Source organism: Penicillium rubens (assembly GCF_028828025.1).
Source record: "Penicillium rubens strain IBT 27055 chromosome Unknown utg000002l_segment0_segment0, whole genome shotgun sequence".
NCBI lineage: Eukaryota > Fungi > Ascomycota > Eurotiomycetes > Eurotiales > Aspergillaceae > Penicillium > Penicillium rubens.
The window spans coordinates 8,012,042-8,027,830 of record NW_026890600.1 but is presented as its reverse complement, the minus strand read 5'-3'; the positions used below and the strand labels follow the sequence as shown (position 1 = coordinate 8,027,830).

Below are 15,789 nucleotides of genomic sequence, written 5' to 3'. Positions count from 1 at the left end.
ACAGGGGACATTGGGACAAAATCCGTCATCGGGCATTGTTGGGTATTCTTAGTCGACCGCTTAGGTAGACAGAAAATATCACCCTTTTTCGCTTCTCTCATAACATTCATAGTGTTCCCGGTCCATGAGACGCTCAATTCAGCATCCACAATATCTAATAGGCTCCTGGACTATATAGTAACATTGTGGCTACAGAGAATGACTGCTGTTGAAACCCTCGGTGTCTAATTATATCTCAAAGTTTGGCCCGCATATCTTCCTTGTCGATGATATCACAGGATGCATCTCCCTCAATAGTCTCGCAGCCAGCAACGAACGTCTCCCACCTCTCCGCTGAAAGTATCGGGGCTGTGATATACGGCTCCACCGTACCCAGTCCATTCAAAAGCTCACCCACCCGCGGTACAAGAGCATCGGCTGCCTTGCTCTCCATTTCGAATTGATCTGCCCGACTGAGTCCCAGATTCTCGACATACCAACTAGAGTCGGTCTTGATCACACCAGCTTCGAACAGAGCAAGCAGATCGGGATCAACTCCCATATGCACCGCTGCCTCATATGCCATGCGATGGCCTATTGCCAGAATCAGGGACCGACAGTGCGGGAGCATGCGACTGTTGTATGCCTCGCTTCTGTGTCCTTCTTCGATAGTCCCCAGGAGCTTCTTCAGTCCCGCAATGTAGCCTTCCTCGTGCTTTGCAATTAACGAATTCGGCTTGATGGCATTCGGGATTTCGTACCGACCGATGAGGATTTCAGTGGCCAGTCCTATACTGTGTTAGCTGTGTAATATGTGTATTCTGGGGTGTGGGGACATTACGAATGCAAAGGACCGAAATTTCACCTTCCGCGATGCCATTGCAACGATTCAGAGCCTACACAGGGCGGTCAGTACTTCTTGTATGTTCTTTTGGGTTGTTCTTGGATCGGCTTACCTCCATCTCCACCAGCTGATTGTGGATAAACACACCCTGAGCACCACATCGCTCAACGAGATTTGCAAAGCTTTTCTGGGTGTATTGCAGAACAGCTCCCTTGAAGATAACTGCTAGCCCATGTCTAACAGAAAAGTCAAGTGAAGTATCACTAAATTTAGTTGTGATCCAGTTTGCAAACGGTTCCACAACTGCACTCTCCGCCAAGGCATGCAAAATGGGCAGTTGCTGAGTACGGAAGGAGATGATGGGCTTCGGAGATCCTTCGGGGCCATGAACCATTCGACGGAGGTTGTACTTTCCCGCTATGAGAACCGCACATTTCAGGCCCGGTATTGCTGAAAGGCTCAAAGAGAGTGTTCCGAAACCTAGACGGTTGATGGCCATCAAGAATTGAGTTCGCATGTCGTCAGGCTTTCGGTGACTGCCTAGCATGGCAGTTGATGGGAGGCGGACTTTGTTGAATGAAGTGATGGAGTGGTCGAGAGTTCGTCCGCAAGCGATGGGAGGGAGTAGCCTAAACGGCATCATTAGTCGGAGTTCAACTATTTGCTTTTTGGATTTTCTATCTCACTCACGTTGTCGTTACCCCTGTGCACATCTCCTTTCCATCCCCGAGTCCAACTATGAAGGGACGAATCCCTCTATCGTCGCCTTCAATCATGAGACGTGCGAAAACGAGCGCAATGCGAGGCATACCAGCTATGGGCATTGATGGTGGCATAAATCTAGAAGAGTTAGTATAGTATTCCTTTCTGCTCTCTTGGGGTTTCAGCTTACTTTGCTGCTCCAGGCGTAAGACTGTGAAGGACAAAACTGCCATCGGACTGCAAGGTCGCAGTGGTTTCCAGATTCTTTGCATCACAGCCATGGTCAACCTCGTTGAGCATAAAGCAAGCACTGTAGGATGTTTAGTGAGAGGGCTTCTTAAAATGGTTGTTGGATGCATCGTACGAGACATCAAAGTTCAGGATTTTCTCCATCACAGGTCGTAGGTCCGGCCTCTTCAGGGTATAAGGGGCGATCGTGCCAGCAACCAAATTATATTGGATCGAAAACAGAATATGAGCCACGATATCCCGGATTATTATTGCATCCATATGGGATTTCCAGAACTTTGGGGTGAGGGAGAGGATATCGTCAATCGTGAGCCCTATGATGTTGTTAGTCCCGATTTGGTAGTTTGGTATTTTTCAACTAACCATGGTGTCTGCCTATTTCTCTGGCTCGGTAATAAGAACGTTCCAGGGTTTCATAGCTTGCAGCCTCATATCCCTTTGACTGAAAGAGAGGAGTAGATAACAGCGGAAGGCTGGATTCTGTCGGGACTTGCATGGTAAAAGAAGATGGACGAAATTAATCTGAAATCTAGATAGTTAGATAGATGTGCGATCGAACATTTTATAGCTATAGTCTATAGTTCAAATGCAATTGACTTTTTCGGCCACACCGCATTGTCTCAGGCACGAACCTTCTAATATGTCACAATCTACTATCTCGTGTAGCCCATGATACATCGGTGAACTTGCATATCCTGGATCTGCGTTCTGTCCACAGGTACTGCATAGTGGATTAGCAACCTAGCAACTTAGGTTGTTACATTTGTTCCCAGCCAGCCACTACACTTCCTTCTCTGCAATATAGTGGCGGCGGGTCATCTGGGAACTCCTTTTTTACGAGGTTTACAATGCGTTGTTTCTTCTGAAAACTCTATCGGCATATCGGCAATCACATTGTGCAGGGTCCACTGTTTGGCGATTTAATACAAAGTGAACTACTCCGTAGATGAACTAGCTTCGATACTACCCATGGGAACCCTGCTCCACCCGCGGAGATCTCCGCATGGACATGATACATTTTTAGTGGCTGGTGTGGGTACTTATGCAGGTATTCCCAATTGGGATAACGCATCTCAATTTAGCGCTTCCTGCAAGCCTTAGCTCCGCATATCCGCTCAGGTACCTTATTAGTAGCTGCTATATTCTACTGCTGCTGGAACAATATTGCTTCTAAGGCCAGTTCTGCTGGCATTTCTGTATTATAACGTCTTACTAAAGACAGTCACGCCGAAAACTCTATAGTTAAACCGATATTGTATAGTCTTGACAAATCTACTGACCTCGCTTTTATCACGGAGTACTCCGCAGTTGTATCTCAGTGCTACGCATGATTCACGTAGCTGATCTACGATCATTATTTGACTGGTCCAAGGTCCCTGGCTGCCCCATTCAGACAAACTCACATGCGTCAATTTCTTTTCAGCTCCCCCACATTGGTGGGTCCAACGTAGATGGTGCAGTTTATGTGTCATGCCAATTCTCTTAGTTAGGCAGAAACTGTCTAATAGTTTGTAGTCGAGGTGATAGATTTCTGTTCATATCTGATTTGGTTCTTCCGGGGTTAACCAAATCCACATTGACTACTTGTCGAACCCACAGCTGTACCGTATCTGCACCGTTGTAAATTCAATCAGGTGCATCGCGCGGTCACATCTAGGACAATGTCTAGTCGGCAAGAACGGGAACCTCACTCAGAGAGGCGCAGTTGATTAACTTGAAACATCTAGCTGGATATGCAAGTGTTATTCTGCTCCGTTTGCCACATCGTTCAGCTCACCTTCACTCATCATCCATCGTACATTGTCACCTACGGAGTACTCCGTGTGCATCTAAAGATGCATGAATCACGTCTAGTATGTTAATGCGTCTTGCATGAAGGATATTCAGCGCTTCGTTTAGAGGTGGCTAGAACGTGCTTGAGTATCCGAATCCTCCGAGGGATTCATCTATAAAAGGGCTGCTATTTCCCGTAAAATTCAACTCATTACTCCAGTCAATCATCATCTCTTCCCTCAAAGGATCATAAAGCAACAATAAGGTCCAAATTCGTTGACATACTCGGAACTGCAAGGTGAATAGCATCCTGTCCCAGAAACGATACAAATACTTACCATGGTTTACCATGTTTACCTCAGTTGGACTGGAAACCAAGACAATGGCCGTGAAATTTTCGTCTTCCCTACGTAACGGACAATATGCGGACGAATTCTACAACCGATGCGTCACGACCATACTCCTGGCACTGTCAATCTGCTTAGCGATGTCGTGAGATACAGTCCTCAGTTCTGGGCGTTCCCCGCCGCTACACCGGAATCTCGCCCTTAGTACTTCATTGGTTCAAATGCAAAGGACCTCATGGCAACTACCATGGCTGCCCGAATCCGCGGATATGACAACAACCATGGCACTGGCGCCATGCCGGTCATTCCCAATGACGCAACATCCAACGTGGAATATGTCTCAGGTGGTGCGTATTACATTCACACCAAGGCAACACCCCACTTGTACTGGTCCATTAGAAACGGAAACAATGGATTCATCACTCTCGATACCAGAAGGCAACCAAATTCCGAATCAATCGCGATGACTCGGGAAAGCCTTCACCAGCACCGGAAAATGATCGCCCTGTCCTTGAAAGACGGTATCCAACTACTTGCACTGAGCTCTAGTGGATCCCACAACATCGGTGTGATGGGTCAATCTGTGTCGGTCAATGCAACTTCCTTCCGGTTCAGTTTAGGTAGCTTTACAATGGAGACTTCGGGGATGCCTGGGATGAGAAACTCAAATACACCGCAGTGCCAACCCTCGCTTACAAACTCGAGTACGCTGGTGAGGAGTGGGAGCTTGTGCACTAGGGTTGCGACGAAGGAATCGCTACGTTCAATACCTTTGATTCAACGTCTTGGAGTCTGTGAGTAAATTGTATCCAAGCAGAGATTGACATACAGGGTTGTTTACGCGTTGGGTTCATAAATTGAAATTCAAGCTACTAGCTTCAGATTCATTGGTACCTTCAAGAGATCGCAGGATCATGATTCGGATTTCATGAGCTCGGGAACCTTCTTACACACCCAGAGTATTCTCTCTGTCAGATAATGTGCTTTCCGATCTCCGAAGCCGAATTCCACATGTGAGGGTTGCGGAAAGTGACAAAGCTGGTATAACTAGAAGAGGAACGTAGGGCATCAGCAAAAGGTAGTGGGTGTGGTGACGGCAGCAACTGTACCTCAATGCTCCAAGTACTTCAAGTTGTATTCGGACCTTGGTTGAGAGCGCAGAGGACCGTCGTCCTGTAGCTTTCGGGTAGGTGCACTCCCACCCATGTTGTCTGTGGAGTCCTCCAATACGCTCCGTCTCATATTGTAGTCTTCCGCGTTCGACGACAGGTTGTCGGCTGAATTCGGGCCCCAAATGACACTGATGCCATCAACGCTGCCCACATGGGCCTCGAGGTAGATAGAGTTGGTAATAGCCATTTTAGGGATGAGGTTATTCACATACAGGGAGCCCGTTCTAGAAATCTCCGACAACCCAGGTGGCATCTGCGACACCAGCAACGGGTCTCAAGCTCTTCCACACCGATATTGAGAACGGTCTCGGCTGGAGAGAACCTAGCTCGTCGCACGAGTTTCTCGAAAGGGACGACTAACGGGACATTGAAACTGCAATGCTTCCTCGACTGAGCACCCTTAGCGATAATGATACGTTGGGCCTTTTGTGTTTGCTGGTTTTGCCCGTTCCATTCCAGCCTACTCGAGGGTTATGAACGGGTTCCTTTTGTTCAGTCTGAGTGTTAATGCTGTATTGGTGTTCTCTGGTCGGCTCCAGCCAAAACTCTGTACTTCAAATTCATGACGTCCATGTACTCCCAATCTGACCTAAAAGTGTGTAAGCAAAGGAGTAAGGTCTGCGAACAGGAAGAGATTTACCTAGAATATTCCGCAGTCCACGGTCGTCAGATCGAGTTTCAGCCAGATGGAGCTTGGGCTTTGAACTCCGCCATTGCTAGACGGAGAGAGTATCACAGGACGCTTGCAAGAATTCGTGGGAGAAGTCATGCGTCGAGTTTTTGCGTTGGCGTGTTCTCAGTTCTCTTCCAGGAAGTAACTTCGCCTGTTTAAGCCACCGAACTTCTCCTGGTCATTTCGGGGTTAATGATTCTCTTGTAGTCGTCTTCGTCCCTTGAGTGGCAGGCCATATTGTGTCTGGCAAATGCTGCTGTTGCTTGGTCCAGCTAATCTTTCGGTTACGGCACGGGTAATGGGGTGTTGGAATTGCGTCTATTACCCTTAGCCACGTCAGTTGTTTCAGTTGTGGTCGAATTGTTGGGTAGTGAAACGAATAGAATGTGAGAGTGTAGGAAGGGTGAGGTGAGGCAAAATCTGCAAGCTGCAAAACGATTGAACCGTCCAACATCAACTCACACTTGGCGCTATGAAAGAAGACGTCCGCTTCCAGCTCGCCACCGCATCCACCACGAATGCAGGCTCCCAACATCGCGGAGACGGGTGTGATTGTAGTGCTGCACCTGGTTCCGAATGGGCATCATACATAGGACGTCAGTGAAAGCCACGGCCTCACGGGATCGGTACTCTGCACTCGGGAGGCGAGGAGCTCAAAGTCCCGCGAGAGAGAACCGTTCCATGTAACCGTCAAAGGCCTCAGTCGTCAACTTTTTGAGTGCGAATAAAACAACTGCTTCTCGATTTCCATCAGTAGTAGCTGGTGTTCCCGTCTTTTTCTAGCATTTATATAGCATTTCCTTAGGTCCACGGCTGCGTTCCCCGGGTATCTTTGTTCACCTTTTTTATGGGACTATCCGGATGTCCTCTTTGAGTGTCATCTTCCTCAGAAGTCTTCTGGAATTAGATCCATCCAGTAAGCACCTGCAGGGCTCTGCACCCTATGTATGCCATGGAACATATCCTGGGCATGGATGTATTGCAATATGTAAGGTCCCTAGGTGTAGTATGGTGCCTGGACTTGAGCTAGAAGGACTATATTCCCAAAGAGGCAGGCAGTCCCCACCAAAAAAGTTCCTCCAAGGTTCCTGCCCGACTTCGTTTCCCCTTGTCCTGTGCCAAGATTGCCAAGAGATCCACTGCACTTGAGTCGGGTCTCTTGGCAAGCTCCCCCTTTTTCGTACTCCTGTTCCCCTCCACCCTGGCCGCCGTCTCTCATCCTATGCTTTAACGCAGCCGCGGCCCGTATACGTGCCCTACTGCTCCCATCAAATTACACGACCCGTTTCCGCGATTCTTGCTACGGTCTCAAAGTGCTTCCACCAGACCTCCTCCATATCCGGGCCATCAAACCTAACGGAGACTTCTAGGCTCAGCTTGTCTCCAAGGGGGTAATCAAAATAGTCTATTTCGCCGTGAAACGCAGGAAGACACGCGCGACCTCCTCTCGAAGGAGGCCAGAACGCGACGCGTCGATATTGGAGCATGGTGTCCTATGGAATTCCTAGCTTGGGCTCTCAAAAGTCCAGACATAATTGATCGACTTCTTAGCGCTGGTACGTAGAGTAACTATGTACAGTAAGAGATAAACCAATCGCCAAGTTCGATGCATCATGACCAATCAACCACAAATGAGATCTGATATTCTCCCCTTAAACTCTAGGGAGGGTAACGCGCAATGCCCGAGGGGATAAGCTCGTCGCATAGCCATCATGATTCAGTGCAAACTCAAACTCTGGAAGACCGACGTTGCCATACACCAAGGAGTCGAGTAAAATCCACGAAAAACAGGATCCAACAAGGGGCCCAGCGTCTTTTGGTGCACTAAGTGTATAGATAACAGCCAAGAAGGAGATCTTTCCTGGCGTCTCAAGGCCGCTAGGCTGTAGACGAATGCTTATCTCAGAGCGATCGGTCACTCCTTGCAAGCCCATCAAAGACTCGATCATGTCGACCGAGTTGCTGATCCATGATGAGACTACCAAGCCAACCCCGTCATCGGCCGCGATGGTAATTGACGAATTGGAGGAGCCGCTCGTCAAAGCATACGTACCCCCAAAGCGTTTGAGAGCTTGGTTTCTGGCGACTTCGTCAAACGCGGGAAGCATAATATCGGCAACCATCTCCCCGATTGTCGATGTCATCGCGTGGGAGTTACCACCAGCAACTAAAACTGTAAAACCGGCATTGTGATCCGGCGAAAGACCAATAGAACTGGAATACAGCCCGATGTCTCCGCCCTTGGTGTACAGGTCGACCCGACGAGGTGTCAAAAATGTATAGATCTCCCAGGGCGCGCCTACGGAATGTTGCAGGGATGACGTGTGTGTTAGCGGCTTCATCCACCGCCTTGTCACGGCAGGGTCAACAAGGGTGCTGGAAAGAACGGCGCGGCCGAATGTGGCCATGTCATTTGCGGAAGAGAACATGCCTCCAGCACTAGCAATTTGTAAGTTAGGTATACATCAAACAGTTTATTAGCACTCACGGAGCCTCCTCGCCAATCTCATATCCAAACCAACTGAAAGTCTCATTGTGGGGGATCACCGCCAAGCTAGGGTCCGGGATCTTAAGACAGGACCGAGTCAAGTTGAGCGGCCTGATAAGACGGTCCCATAATATTTCTTCGTAGTTGGCGTTTGCGATTGACTCCAACGCGTACCCCAGAATTTGATATCCTGCGTTGGAGTATATCGGTGTCTGTGAGGTTGAAGTCAAGGGATCTAATAGACCACGTTAGGGGTATACCTAGATTCAGAGGAATCACCCTACTCACGCGCTTTTAGAATGCCACGGAAAAATTCTTGAAAACATCCCCTCTGTCAGCAAATAATTCGAGCGATAGCGTGAGCACACGAAATTGACTTACCTTGCCTATCGCACGGGTACTCACTCCCGCAAGTCAGCCGATCGTTCTCTGGAAGCGAAGGGAAGCCCATGCTTTGAAGAAGATCCGACTTGAATCCGAGGTCACCAAATGCATCTAGAATTCAAGTTCAGTTTCTTTTTCACATTGCCCACTCGGGTCATCGGGGTATGGGTCGTCATACAGTCCCTTGCAAGGCCCGCTTGGTGGCTAGCCAGTTCGCCGATTGTAACATCGCTCCATTGCAAATAATTAATTTTGTCCTTTGCTTGCGCCGGGCTGTACTCTATTTGCAGCTCAGGCACGTATTTCGAGACGGGCTCGTGGAAGTACCGCGTTCCTTCCAGAGTCATGAAGAGATACATTGTCCACAGCTTTGATATGCTGCCAATTCGGAACATGGTATCCTCGTCTACCTCTTTAGCCCCCACAGATCCAACTTTAATTGGATCATCTGTGTGGTAGAAACCGAATGCTGAATGGTCCTCTTCGCTGCTGAAGACCTGCACTGCGAATGATATGCCAGGTAGACTTCCATCCTCGATGGCTTCATTGAGCTTTGAGGTCAGTTCCTCGGCTTTGCTGGAAAAAGTAGGATCCTCTGACAGAGCGGTAGGGGCAGGGAATGCTGGTCCTAAAAGAGGACATCCTGTTGTTTTGATGGCTTCGGCTGAGAGCGCCAGCGCCGATAACGTCCACAAGGAGCGCATTATGAATAGGAATCAAGAAGTTGGATGGATAGACGTGTAGACCAGATCCAAACATCGAAGGCCGGGAAATGCATCCTTATATGTAGGTCCAATAGTAGAATGCCAGTTGAAAAAAAGGGCATTACTGTTTTCCTATCTAGGGTCTAGGAATGTCTTGGGTTACACCCCCGGCAATGGTACTTTCGAGGAGTCTAGGATAGTCTCGCGCCAGGGTCAAACTCAAGTTAACTAAACTGATATAGATTGGTACAATCATATACAGGCAAATGCAGAGTGACAGCCCCAATGTCGGAATCACAGGGCAGGGCGCACCGAACCCCGCATAGCTAGTACGGACACTGCCCCGACACTAAACATTCCTTGTCATCCTAGCCATTATAGCCGACCATTAATGTGTAGATAATTCTGAGCGCTGCGTCCGAGCATTCGCTTCCGTTGCGAGGCGGGTACGATAGTTTAGAGCTATCGCTTAGTTGCATGAGCGTGATTGAGCGTGGTTTGTCGTTGGTCTGTTGTTGGTCTGTTGTTGGTTTGTCGTTGGCCGGACGGTCCAATTAGTTCTCTACACGATGCGCGACTTCTGTTTAATAGCGCCTAGTGACCTTGGCAGACGAGAGTTCTTTGTATGATTTCGAGGGGTCTGATCGGAGAATTTCCCAGATCTCAAAGGAACAGAATCGAAGAAGCCAGATCCGCTACAATGGTATTACAAAGAAAGGACATGCAGAGGTCCTGAAGTCAAAGTAATGTGTTTCGTATCTATGAGATGAACTTGCGGCTCCTTCCCTACGCAGATTTGTACCTTCCTAACACGTGGGGTATCCAAGTGCCGTGGTCTTGGCAGATTCTACGTACATAAGCTACATATGCACATACTTAAGAATATATGCATGAGTATCAATAACTATAATAACTATAACTTCAAAACTATAATGCAGCCGCTCCTAATGGAGGTGTATGAAATTTTGAGATCAAAAAGAATAAAAATTGGGGCTCAGCCGGGAATCGAACCCGGGACCTCATCTATATTGGTAATTCTGAAACCAGAGATTTCTCCCGAAAGATGAATTATCCCACTAAACCACTGAGCCGCATAGTAGATAAGATCCCAGTTCAGGACTCATCAGCAATTCCCTCGATCTACTAATTCAGTCAACCCTAGAATGCAAACAAGTATACGCAGGTCACCATAAAATGCCAGCCTGCATATCCCCCTGCATATGCCCGAATCCTAATCCCCAACTAGGATTTACATGTCTTAGTTCCTCGATATCCCCCCTTTCGAGCTTTCACATGAAGACAAGTCAGTTTGTATTAATGAAATATTAACGGAATATTCTACTAAAAGATCCTAGCTCAACCGTCTTATTTAATAGTGCACCCAATCCATCCCAGCGAACCCATAACGTCTAAAGAGCACGATTGCTCTTCATAGCGCCGGGGAAGTTGTCTTGAAGGGCTTCCCATAGTGGCTTCCCTCCCATCTGGAGATCCTGGAATGCCGGACAAGTAAGGTTGAGCAAAGGCACAGCGAGGATGTTAGTGACAAACTCCAACGGCTTGGCCACGGTCGAGTATATCCCTGCAAGCGCGTTGGGGCTGGCAAACTTCAGTACCTCAGTCACGAAGCACAGTAAGTTATTATCCTTCAGCATGCCAGCCAGGTTCAAGACACCACCTGTCAAATCCCCTAGATCAACCCCCGCAAAGCTGTCTACTTCACCCAAGTTTCCTCCAATGCTATATTCCAATAATCATTAGAAATTTATCAGCGTGGGGAGCCTAACAGGGTCTCATACCTTCCGAGTTCCGGATATTTCACTATGAAGTCAATGACATCCAAGTTGAGCGAGATAAGGCCGTAGTCCACAGGAGTCTTGTACCAGTTCTCAGGAATTCTTTCCCACCCTTCGCGGTAGGTCAGATTATGTTCTGGGCCGTAAATACCATAGAAACTCCGGAGATGGCTCTTAGCTAGCATGGGGGTTAGCAAATCTCGCATATTCAGTCGGATTCCACAATCTCTTGAGTCAGCTTACTCAGTGTTCCCTCTGGATTTTCAGCAGAGTGATTTCGGAACAGTCGACCTGGGAAGATGTAACCGGCGTTGCGCGCAATGAGCCCCGTCACGGGTCCATAGTAGAAATCCGGGTTTGTATGTATAGTCTCGTCCATACGGATCTTTGCGCGCTTGGCCATGAGACTCATGTCATAGGTGCCGTCGGTGGACATATTATACCAAGCCATAAACTTGTCCATGTTCAGTGTCCAGCTGTTTCCAGTAACGTAGAGGTCGTCACGAGTGTTGGAGGAGTCTGCTTCGATGAAGTTATGCGAGCCAATCAAGCCTTGGGATTCGCCTGCAGGTGGTGTTAGTGATCGACCGGGATTTGCAAGCAGGTGAGGTGTTCGAACCGAGGACGCCACCTAAGTTGTTCAGCAGGTTGTTAACGCCAGTATCGGGACCACCGATGGAGAAGCTCGGATCGAGGGACAGCACGTCACCGGTCCAGACGGTGCCCATGATTGCAAGGATGGTGGCAAGATCGACGCCCATGCCATACACTATACGGAAGATGTTAGGATGTGCTGCATCGATAATCTCATGACGCAATGGTACCTTTGTTGATTGCTGCAATCACGTTTGTGAACTTTTCATGCTTAGCCTAGGATTCGACACCAGTCACACGGGAATAACCTACCGATACCACTCCGCTCCGCGGAATATACCCATGGTTTGCCAGTGCATTGAGACCTGGACAGGGGCCTCGCTGGTCACCGTTTTCAAAATCCGGGGGTTGGAATGCATGTTCGCCGGTAACTAGAGTTACTTGTTACAAATGGTGACAGCTCGGGGGAGCCTTTGTGCCATACCATCAACAGGCGATTTCATCAAACTGAAGAGAAACCGCTTTTCATGTTCCGTCGTCGGCTTGGCTTGGTCCTGGATGTTGGCATATGGGCAAGGCTTGTGCAAGCCTTGATGTCCTGAATGGCCATTCATTGATCCGGGGAAAGCCGATGCTAGGGTAAGGAGCGACAGTGGCCAGACCAGCAGCCCTGGAGTGACGATGCGCATGATGAGCGAATATGTTAGTCCTCCGCTGGAAATTCTAGTTTGCCCCGGTGATCTCAGGAATCATGTAAAGAGCGACTGAAGAACACACTTCTAGGGGAATAAAATAATGAGTTCTTTAGATATCCCGCGGCAATTCTGTGCCTAGGTAACTCTTCGGATGGTACGGAGCACACATGCTGAGAAATGTTGATCCCCTGAATGGCCCCGTCCTAGCGCTCGAGTCCACGGTACGGAGTAGACTATTTGCAATTATGGCCCAATGGAGCACATCGTAGAGACAACTGGCCAGCGGTATGGTAGCCGTATTGCACAGAATACATTTGTATGTATATCGTAAATTAACAGTCCCACTTAATGTCAAGAGTCAGCTTCATCCCCCCGCTCTTTCTTTCGTGAAGCATTCCGCTGTTGTACATCTCGTTCTCGTTTAGCACCCCTGTCACAAGCTCTGGATAGCGCAGTATGGAGTACACGCCCCTGATTTCTGCATGGCCATTTGTGTGGCTATATCTCGGCTGAATTATGGATATATTTGTAAGTTGATGCTGATCGGCTTTGGTTTGGGAATGTCGGAAGGCTCTTGTGGCGGAGATGAAACTTGGCGCATGCCTCCGGTGAGCCGAATCTTAGCAAAGGTCTCCTTGATAAATTCAAATATTAGTTCAATAACTTCAATAACAGTGCCTAACAGTGTCTATCACAGCACCACAGCACCAGGCCTTTGAGCTATACAACACAAGTCTTTGGATCTGCACCCCTCACCAAATCCCATCAAAGCCCGTAGGTTGCATGTATATCGTAAATACTTCGTATTGAAGCGATCTTTCCCTCAGATAGCAGGACTATGGGCCCACTTTAGATAATAGGTATTCGGATCGTCTCCGGGGATTCGGAGAGACAAAGGGCTAGGGTAGTCATTGTTCCGGATCCTATCCCGCCTGCGGGTCTTCCTGTAGACAATTAGGCTCAATTAGAGGAAATGGAACGCATAAGCCCGTTCCGAGTAGGGCCGAGTGCCAAAGTCCCACAGCGGCTTGTCAGGCTCTTTGGTTTGCTCGATAAACATCCAGCCCGGTATTTGTACCCATTTGTGGGCCCCTAAAACGTCTAAAGTGGGCCAAGAGTTGGGGAAGGCTCGTATCTGTGTAGATCTCAATTTTCTAATTTTCTAATTCAGCCACATTCGCGGCTGGAACCTTAAAAAGAGTGAAAGACCACATTGGGCAACTTCACGATGGGTCCCAAGAGTTATCCAAGACTACCGGCTGAATGGTTGTATGGAAAGGTTTTGTACTCTCGTCGTCTAGTTTAGGAAATCCCAAAGATGTGGACTGCTTCCAGGCCACAGTTAGATGCTTGGCAGAGAGTCAAAACAGTTCCCGCACTGTTAATAACAGATCGGATGTCTAAACATCTAGACAATTACGGAGTACTTTGTAGAATGGCAATTTTTCCGCGAGGATAAACGTGGGCCACCACTTAATCTTGAAGCTTGAGTTGTTCATGCGCTAACAATCCCAACGTGGAGGTACATCAAACTAACAAACTCTTATATCCTAGTCAAGTGATCGTCATGTATCTCATAAGATTAGATTCTCCTGACTCGCCTGGTCAAATTCAGTCCAAATCCTCTGTGTCAGTTTCTTGATCACGAATGCATCCTCTCCTGTAGTCTTCACAATGCGTTTGTTTGGTGCAGCAGCCCTCGTGGCCGCCTTGTTCGCAGCGAGTGTTATAGCAGGGATGGAACAGTTGGCGGCCGTTTTACCCTCGTGTGCGGTAGGTATCTTCAATCTTTCTATCGCTCCTTTGGCGCGAGGTTGATAACACTGACCTATGAAGCTGGATTGCATGACGACTTCGGTGTCACAATCGTACTGCGAGCCAACCGACCAGAAATGTCTATGCAGCGATGCACATTACACGGCCGTTCTGCAGAAATGCGTTCTTGTCAGTTGCACAGTTAAAGAATCTCTAAGTGAGACTACGTTTCATCCTTGATCCCCACTGGTCATGACTGCTAACATATGCAAGCTACAAAAAATGTCACCTCAACAGCGTGCGGGGCCCCTATCCGGGACCACACAAAGATTGTTTCCCATGCAGGGGTTGCAGGTGGAATTGTAGCCCTTGTGGCTTTCATTCTTCGCATGCTGGCTCGATTAAGCTGCTGTGGTGGTATTTTTGGCGCGGATGATTGGACAATGATGTTGACGGTGGTATATACAATCTCCCCTTTGCTCGAAACCGATTTTCCTTCTCAGTGGAAATTAACAGGCTCTTCTCATTCCACTTTCTGCACTCTCAGTTGTCTGTATGGTTCCCCTTGCACCTGGTGAAACCATCTTCACTTGACTAACAATTCTTATAGTGGCCGATTCAGGTTTAGGAAAGGATATGTGGACCCTTCCTTTCGACAACATCACCCATATTCTTTATGTGAGTACTCCACAGTCCTGGCTTGATGCACTTGCCAAGGAAAGTTGTCTAATTGCACCAGGTCTACTTTTGGGATGAATTGCTCTACCTGAGTATCCTGCCGCTGACCAAAATATCAATCTGCTTCTTCTACCTTCGTATCTTCCCTGACCAGAGATTCCGGATAGCAACTTATGTGGCCATTTCACTGAACGTCGGCTACTGGATTGCCTTTGTCTTGATCTCGGTGTTCCAGTGTCGACCTCTACCCGGAGCGTGGCACCGCTGGTATGAAGAAGAGAATTATAAGTGCAACCATATCAATGCACAGGGCTGGGCAGCGGCAGTGCTCAACATGGTCCTTGATATAATCGTCATGGTGCTTCCACTGCGCCAGCTATATGGTCTAAACCTTTCCGTGAAACGAAAATCATATGTGATGTGCATGTTCAGTCTGGGCATCTTGTGCGTTCCCTATTTCATCCTGCTCCGCAATGTCAATAACTAACTCTTGAGCTTAGTGTCACCCTTATCAGTATCCTACGGCTGAATTCACTGATTCACTTCGCTTCTACCACTAACCTAACATGTGAGTATATCTTTTTCTTCCCCTTCCCCTTTCAACGTGGGCAATTGTTAACATCTATAAGGGGATTACGTGACCGTCGGATATTGGAGTACTATCGAATGCGACGTTGGCGTTATCTGTGCCTGTCTGCCTGCCATTCGATCTCTACTGCGTCGTGTATCTCCCGGACTCTTTGGCGATTCTGCTAAAGCCAAGTCGTCATACGCTATGGACTCTCATTCTCGCGGGAATGGGTCCCAATTTGCAGCTGTTCCTGTCCAGAATAAGAATCCTGGTCGCCAATTCTACCCGCTGGATGACATAGATACCTCTGATGAAGCCCGTCTACACCACCCACACCCGGTGTAGTTGAGGGCGAAGATGGGAGGTCGTTTTATGCAGGGCAATT

The 15,789-nt window shown here is 48.2% G+C and overlaps 7 protein-coding genes across 7 annotated transcripts; 2 read left to right on the top strand and 5 right to left on the bottom strand.

Annotated features, from left to right (window-relative positions):
* Positions 1-235: 235 nt before the first annotated feature.
* Positions 236-2,270, bottom strand: N7525_005462 (uncharacterized protein; the record flags this gene model as incomplete). The annotated part of the gene is made up of 7 exons (XM_002564744.1): positions 236-768; positions 821-875; positions 936-1,452; positions 1,514-1,663; positions 1,716-1,835; positions 1,890-2,088; positions 2,138-2,270. The coding sequence occupies 7 exons, from the start codon at positions 2,268-2,270 to the stop codon at positions 236-238; spliced, it is 1,707 nt and encodes a 568-aa protein (XP_002564790.1).
* A 1,871-nt stretch (positions 2,271-4,141) lies between these two features.
* Positions 4,142-4,632, top strand: N7525_005461 (uncharacterized protein; the record flags this gene model as incomplete). Its single annotated transcript, XM_061213412.1, has 2 exons — positions 4,142-4,483; positions 4,519-4,632. 2 exons carry the CDS (start codon positions 4,142-4,144, stop codon positions 4,630-4,632), a joined length of 456 nt encoding a protein of 151 aa, XP_061070433.1.
* Positions 4,633-5,004: 372 nt separating this feature from the next.
* On the bottom strand, positions 5,005-5,253 carry N7525_005460 (uncharacterized protein; the record flags this gene model as incomplete). The annotated part of the gene is made up of 1 exon (XM_061213411.1): positions 5,005-5,253. One exon carries the CDS (start codon positions 5,251-5,253, stop codon positions 5,005-5,007), a length of 249 nt encoding a protein of 82 aa, XP_061070432.1.
* Positions 5,254-7,007: 1,754 nt separating this feature from the next.
* Positions 7,008-7,226, bottom strand: N7525_005459 (uncharacterized protein; the record flags this gene model as incomplete). The annotated part of the gene is made up of 1 exon (XM_061213410.1): positions 7,008-7,226. One exon carries the CDS (start codon positions 7,224-7,226, stop codon positions 7,008-7,010), a length of 219 nt encoding a protein of 72 aa, XP_061070431.1.
* Positions 7,227-7,391: 165 nt separating this feature from the next.
* Positions 7,392-9,315, bottom strand: N7525_005458 (serine hydrolase domain-containing protein; the record flags this gene model as incomplete). Its single annotated transcript, XM_061213409.1, has 5 exons — positions 7,392-8,178; positions 8,228-8,462; positions 8,516-8,542; positions 8,609-8,722; positions 8,790-9,315. The coding sequence occupies 5 exons, from the start codon at positions 9,313-9,315 to the stop codon at positions 7,392-7,394; spliced, it is 1,689 nt and encodes a 562-aa protein (XP_061070430.1).
* Positions 9,316-10,724: 1,409 nt separating this feature from the next.
* Positions 10,725-12,394, bottom strand: N7525_005457 (peroxidase family protein; the record flags this gene model as incomplete). The annotated part of the gene is made up of 7 exons (XM_061213408.1): positions 10,725-11,055; positions 11,115-11,289; positions 11,355-11,675; positions 11,731-11,880; positions 11,936-11,966; positions 12,018-12,136; positions 12,190-12,394. The coding sequence occupies 7 exons, from the start codon at positions 12,392-12,394 to the stop codon at positions 10,725-10,727; spliced, it is 1,332 nt and encodes a 443-aa protein (XP_061070429.1).
* Positions 12,395-14,074: 1,680 nt separating this feature from the next.
* On the top strand, positions 14,075-15,749 carry N7525_005456 (putative integral membrane protein; the record flags this gene model as incomplete). The annotated part of the gene is made up of 7 exons (XM_061213407.1): positions 14,075-14,173; positions 14,237-14,372; positions 14,429-14,704; positions 14,766-14,833; positions 14,895-15,277; positions 15,334-15,401; positions 15,463-15,749. 7 exons carry the CDS (start codon positions 14,075-14,077, stop codon positions 15,747-15,749), a joined length of 1,317 nt encoding a protein of 438 aa, XP_061070428.1.
* Positions 15,750-15,789: the final 40 nt, after the last annotated feature.